Here is a 6,584-nt window from a genome sequence, read left to right on the forward strand (position 1 = left end):
CTACAATATATTTGGCCTATATCTTCTAGAGTTTAGAGATTGGCACACTAAATAATTTGCACCACCATTTTCAACTGATCTAGCAGTAATTGGACAACAACTCCTAGTCCAAAGGCCCACAAGCAAGACTTTTTAAGCTGAGTATGAATCAGTTTTTATGCAGCAAGTATCCAAGCAACACAAGAAAACCTACCCACCCATAGGCCATCCCGTATGAAACAATGATACATCCAGCACAAAGTGCATGTATATATGTTGAGGGTTGGGGGGTGGGGGACTACCACAAGGGCCAATCATAAGAAAACAGCATTAGCAAAAAGTGGTGATCACAAGTAGGCCCTGAGTTCTCTTAACAACACAACAAAAAGATCAACACTTCTGACTTATGGATATAAACATTACATGCTTCACCAAATTAGTATTTTCTGTGGGGCTATTGTATTGTAATGTGTTTATTTTGTCCACCCACTGTATATACAATTTTGTGTTGTAATTGATAATCTTTGTTGTTTCTGATGTAATAACAATACAGTATATAAAAACAGTGAAATATCTTTATAAGACAATGTTACTATAAAGAATGACTTGGAGACTGATCTGGCATTTCCTGTCTGTTTTCTGGTGACCAGATGTGACCTTTTCATTTGCTTAAACATAATTCAAAAGGTAAAAACCATTTCACCTTCCCACTAGTACCAAAACACGAGGGAACACACTCACATATTATGTAGATGGTTAACATATATATTGTTTGTTATTTGAATGAAATTTACTTGAGCTTTTAAATTAGAATGTCATTGAGAGCGGACAGAGGGGACAGAATGCAACAACTGACAGGCAACCAAATCCTTCCTGTAAAGCACATGAACCTACAATCACATAGGCCTACCATTCACTTTCTGCACATGCTTACAGTATCTAGGTAAGATCTGCATAGTGCCAAAGCAACCCTCTTTGATTTATTCACACTGCTACCATTATCAGATGTTTCATATACTGTAGAGAAGGGAAACTTCATGGAAACAAACCACTATAATAAATGTGCCACTGTTTGAATTTTTGTTTGTCAAACCAAATGGAAAAACTGGGGGTGATGGGGGGTTTCATGCATACTTAGGATGTTCCCAAAGCATAGAATGACTAATAGGTACTACAATGTTTAATATCTAAGTAAAAGCAGGTGCCACATTTATAGTTATTGGCCTGTTTTGTGAATAATCCCCAAATTTTAATGATCTCACATCTGAAAAGGTCAAGAGACCTATAACTTGGTCACACTGGAGTTGTAGAGCAGACTGTGTTATTTGATTAACTGCCAAAATTGGCTCATTTGTATTGCGGTATGCTTTGAATATGTTAATTAGTTTCGGTTCAAACATTGTTTTCCATCATCTCTGGAGATAAACGGTTAGACACACGCCACCAGTATGGACAAGGTCATAAAAAGCTTCTTTTTTTTCTTTTTTAAAAAGCCAGTTGAGGGCAGGTGGGTCTGCAGCACCATTTTGCCCATGTTGTGCTTGTTATCATCAAATAGTTATGGATAAGCTAAAACAAAACAGTAATAAAAAATATAAAAGACTGACATAAATGGTGTGCAAGATTCCTTTCGCCTTCTGTAATATCGATTAAAATACTGTCATCAACAGCATCGTCATTATCACCACATTTTTTAAATAATAAAACAGTAAAAACTTAGAAAACAAAAGTATTTTCTTCATAAGACTCGGACTGAACGGAGAACAAAACAATGCAACACTGGGCTGACTGAGTCTATAGGTGCACAGAGAGGACCACAACACCAAACTCAGCACAAATGTTTTTCCATGCCTTCTTCTAGTATATCATTTATCCTCTGTTTAGTTCACAAGTTCTTTTATCTTTCCTTATCCATCCTTCTGCTTTTCCTTCTTGTTAAACCCTTCTCTGTTACCTCTTTCATTCTTCCCTTGTCGCTGTCCAGCAGACTCAAATGTTGGCACAACATCTCTGCAACTTGCACCATGGCACCATGAGGTCACAGAAACATTGAGAGAACATTCCCTGGTCCTCATGTCTGTGCATCTGCATGTCCATCCTTCTCCAGCTCCTCCTCTTGCTCTCCTATAGTTGCTCTAATGAGATTAAGATGTACTGATTCTGCCAATTTCTTGTCTGATGGCTGCAAGAAAAAAAAAACAACAAAAAATTTGCATTTGTTTTTTTTTCCAATTGCAAACACACTAAAATGACATTGTTAGGTTATTTCTTAGTTAGATAGATGTGGATAGAGATTTGTTGTCTAGGAATGTTGAGTGCAGACAGGGTGACTAGCTTGCTGTAACTATTCAGCCTGCAGGGATTGCAGGCACGCCAAGGTTACAGGAAAAGAGCTTTTAGGGTCAACTGTAATGCTAGTCTTAATATTTGTCTTAATGTGTAAGGTTATGTCCAATTGTTTAGATACACACCACGAAAACAACAGTCACGCACCTTGACTTTTCCTCATGTTTTGGCTAAACGATAGAGCAGCTGCAAAGCTTGCTTATCGGGTGGCGTCACGGTTTGACGCCCCTTGTAGCATGGGCTAGCCCAAAAATGATTAATATTATATAGGTTGTTGGGTCCAGACTTGCTCAGCTTTCTGCTGCCTGCGCGCAGGTAGAGGGGTGAGAGAGCTCTGGACGTGTCCTGTGAATTTTACCTGTGATCCTCTGAATAAACCAGCACGGTTATTTTTTATAAAATCTAAAGCAGTCTCTTTCGTCTCATTGAGAGTTCCTGGTTTGAAAGAACCGGAAGAAGCTACACAGAAATAATAGCTTATAACATACTTGGCACATTTAACAAAACGCCACTGAAACCAAAACCCATTTTCTGCTTTGCACCCATTTGCAATTTAACATAATACTTTTTGCAGAGCAACCACAGTTCTCTACAGAAGATGCTGAAAAAAACTTAGAAGAAAGCATCTGGATGTAGTTTTAGGTAGAATACATTTCACCTCTCATCCAAGAGGCTTCATCAGTTCTGTCTGGCTGGTGGTGAGCAGGAGGTATTTATCCCACTGGGTGGTGTTTCGGTCTTTCTCACGGCCAACAATGTCGCCTAATGACTGAGTCATTGGGGTCTGGTATCGGTGAGTCGTTACCTGTCTTTGAACACTCACAAGTGGACCAATGCCTATTGTCCTGGTGTAAATTGGGGTGGAAATGTTTGGGTAGAGATTTCAAAAGAGAGTTGTAGCTGGATGACAAGGTGTGTCTAAGTCCACCAACCCTATTTAGAGAAAATTGCTTCTTTGACTCCTCTCTCTCGAACAAGCAGTGTTCTCCGGAGAGGATCCGGACTTCAATGTCCTGAAAAGAATGCCCTTTGTCCATCAGGTGGAGGTGAACCGCTGACTCTGGACCACTGGTGTTGGCCCTCCTGTGTTGGGCCATACACTTGTGCAGCGGCTGTTTTGTTTCCCCAATATACAGGTCATTACAAGTTACAAACAAGTTGTTTTCAGCATACTATGACCTGGATGACAGAGAATTTGCACAGACATGTCAACAAAGGATGAAGAAATTGGCCACTTATTTGCCATTTCAAAGCAATGCCATTCAAAATGCCACACCCCTGAACGATTTAAGAAAAACTTGTGGCACCTTGCAAAACACCTTATTGCTCAATTGTTGACTCACTATAAACAAGACTAAAGGTGAGCACCTGTGGGACAGTGAAAGTTACACCTAGCAGGTAGAGGTAGAGATCAAAATTGAGGGAACAGATGTAGAGGAGGAATTGCTGGGGCCTCTGTTACAAGCAATGAAAGAAGCATGTGATGCTATCGGTGTGGTGGCTGCTGAGGCCTGGATATGACACTCAAGGTGTTTCTTCCCTTGCACTCTAGCCATGGAGGACAATGCTTGTAATGCTAATGAGGTGCTGTGGCCAGACCAAGCTAGGCTGCATGATTGTTTTACTGTATTGTTGTATTTGCACAACTGTAATATTCACTGTGCTATGGTAGCATTAATTAGTTATGCAGGGAAAAAAAATCATTTTTGTTTTTGTAGTGAAATTTGCATTTTGTACAGATTTCTCTCCACTTCAAAGGTCTTTCCCTGCAGAATCCTCATAGTAAAAGGTCACCAAAGATAAATGTGTTTAGAATTTAGCACAGCAGTTTGTATTTTCCTGTAAATTAGTCAGTTAATGTATATAAAGTATGTGGCATTTGGTGCAAAAGTTAGATTTTTTTTGTAGTTTTGTGTGTAGCGCTTCCATTTTGTAGTGTGTGTGAGGTGTTCTGCACTTTGGGTGTGTGTTCTGGGAATTGTGCTGTTTTGAGACAATGAGTCCTGTTGTCAAAACTGTGTGTTAACAATTGGGAGAAAAAACTAAAAGAAGGAGGCTGTCTGGAGCAAAAAGACTGTACTCATTCTTTGTGCCAGGGTTTCAGTGGTGTCAAGTGTGTGGAAAAGAGTGAAGCTAAAAAATGTGTGATTCTGGATACACTGCTTACCATGAATGATTTCGTCTTTCACCTTATGCAGCTCACGTACAACTTCATCCAAAATTTCCTGCAAAACAAGAACTGCTTGTGATTTTCTTTCCAACAAAAAAATTGGGTGTAAAATCATTAAATGTGTATAAAGTAAAAATTATGTCATAAAACTGTGAAAGATGACACCAACCTGCTTCATCTTGTCAAACTCTGTGTCTGATTCATTAGTGCTGCCAACGGGTCTCACTCTGAAACACAAAGGAATATTATTCAGTACAGTGTGACTGACTACATATGTAAGGGTGGGACAGTAGTTAAGTTTTGACTCTTCCTATGAAAATCTCATTTCTGTTACTTGCACTCATGCCTGTAGTGCAAAGGCTGAGGTTTATTCTGAAATCCCTGTGGTTACTGCTATAAATTTCCTATCCATGTCATATTCAGGTCACACCCCCACAACTCTTTATCTGCAGACCTGGAAATCAGCGAGGACTTTTCTGCCGAGTTGGATCGCTCCCATGGTTTCTTCACAGCATCTAGCAAGGAGGAAAGAATAAAGGACATAAATCCAACCAACTTCAAAAAGCAGACTATGATACACCACAAAAGATAACATAAAACTTGTAATCTTATAATAAATCTGTTTTGTTATTCAATAAATTGAAGAGGACTGTTCTATACCTGTTGAGTTCTGCTGACCTCGGCCACTGGAGTCATCCTGCAGGAGAGAGAAAATTATGAATAACAAAAATGAATAACAATGATAATTGTCAACTGGTTTTACTATAGTTTTCCATATAGGTTAAATTTGAACTGACACCTTGAAGAAATAGTTTGACATTTGCTTGCTTTCTTGCTATGAATTTGATATCACCCTAATGTCTGTACAATAAATGGGAAGCTACCACCAAAACATGGCTAATTTAGCTTAAAGACTATAGCTAGCCTAACTGTCTAAGGCTCACTAGCTTATACATCATATCTTGTTTATTCAATTTAACTACGGTAACCAAAAAGTAAAAATAGCAAGCTGTGGTTTCATGTCATATGTTGACTATTATTTTTTACTGTGCCCAGTTAAGACGTGCAGCACATGAGCCCCTGTAAAACCACAGTTTGTTGTTACCTAGCATTAGCTATTTCCCCTGTTTCCATTAATGGTAAATAGCTTTTGTATAGTGCTTTTCTATGCAGTGAACCACACTCAAAGCACTTTTATGCCATTTTCCATTCACGCACACAAACTTGGGGTTCAATGTCTTGCCCAAAGACACTTCGACGCGTGAACTGGAAAAACTGGGATTCAAACCACCACCCTCCGGTTAGGAGATGACCCGCTGTACCTCCTCAGCCACAACTGCCTCAGTTTACTCTAACTGTGTCCTGGCAGTAGCTTCATATTTAATAGACAGATTAGTGTTTTTGTTTATTTGTTTCTCAGAATGTGAAACAATTGCTTTAAAGGCACAAGACTTACTTCATCAGGTTTCTCTGAAGCTTTCCGTCTGTGAGGGGGGAATGAGGACATGAGCAAGCAATGAGATAAAAAATTAGATGAGAGAAATATTTTACAAGTAGTCTATAAAAAGACTGAGAAAGTAACAGTACAAAAGTTTGCTTCCTTTCTGAGATAATGTACTGCATGGAAAACAACCTGCATGGCCTAATATTGGCATAACATGTGACAGAATGGCTGACAGAACATTTCTTTTGTGCTCTATGCATGGTTAATTTGATTGGAAAATAAAGGCTGTGTGTGGGTTTGTGTAGGTGTTTCACCTGCGAGCTAGTAAAGCATTCATTTCCTGCATCAGTCCCTCCCCACCACCGCCACTGCCACCACTAGATCGGTTGGAGTCACTTTTGCCACTGGACCCAGGCGGACTGCTCTCATCCTGAAGAGCACATTATAAAAGGAGTTTCAGATGTTTGCTCTAAGTGTTTCTGGACTTAGAGCACTTTTTGTCTCCTTTCTTCCCATGAAATACCTGAATAGCATGACGTCACTAATTAAGTACTAATAAAAAAAAACCAGAATAACTGGATCAGCGCCTCCTGAGCTTCATCCAGGGTGGCTCACCCTATGTACTTTACGTAGTTTGGCTCCAGC

At 39.5% G+C, this 6,584-nt stretch overlaps 1 protein-coding gene across 1 annotated transcript in view; it reads right to left on the reverse strand.

The window, feature by feature from the left end:
- Positions 1–6: 6 nt before the first annotated feature.
- evla (Enah/Vasp-like a) overlaps positions 7–6,584 on the reverse strand; it is a 34,386-nt gene continuing 27,808 nt past the window's right edge. Inside the window, exons 8-15 of the mRNA XM_020590957.1 lie at positions 6,555–6,584; positions 6,254–6,369; positions 5,952–5,979; positions 5,156–5,192; positions 4,950–5,010; positions 4,665–4,722; positions 4,493–4,550; positions 7–2,161 (exon numbers count right to left, since the gene is read on the reverse strand). Coding sequence (XP_020446613.1) covers positions 2,124–2,161; positions 4,493–4,550; positions 4,665–4,722; positions 4,950–5,010; positions 5,156–5,192; positions 5,952–5,979; positions 6,254–6,369; positions 6,555–6,584 — 426 coding nt within the window. The 3' untranslated portion in view covers positions 7–2,123. The remainder of the gene's footprint in view (positions 2,162–4,492; positions 4,551–4,664; positions 4,723–4,949; positions 5,011–5,155; positions 5,193–5,951; positions 5,980–6,253; positions 6,370–6,554) is intronic.

The sequence above is a fragment of the Monopterus albus genome, unplaced genomic scaffold (genome assembly GCF_001952655.1).
Source record: "Monopterus albus unplaced genomic scaffold, M_albus_1.0 scaffold13.1, whole genome shotgun sequence".
Lineage (NCBI taxonomy): Eukaryota > Metazoa > Chordata > Actinopteri > Synbranchiformes > Synbranchidae > Monopterus > Monopterus albus.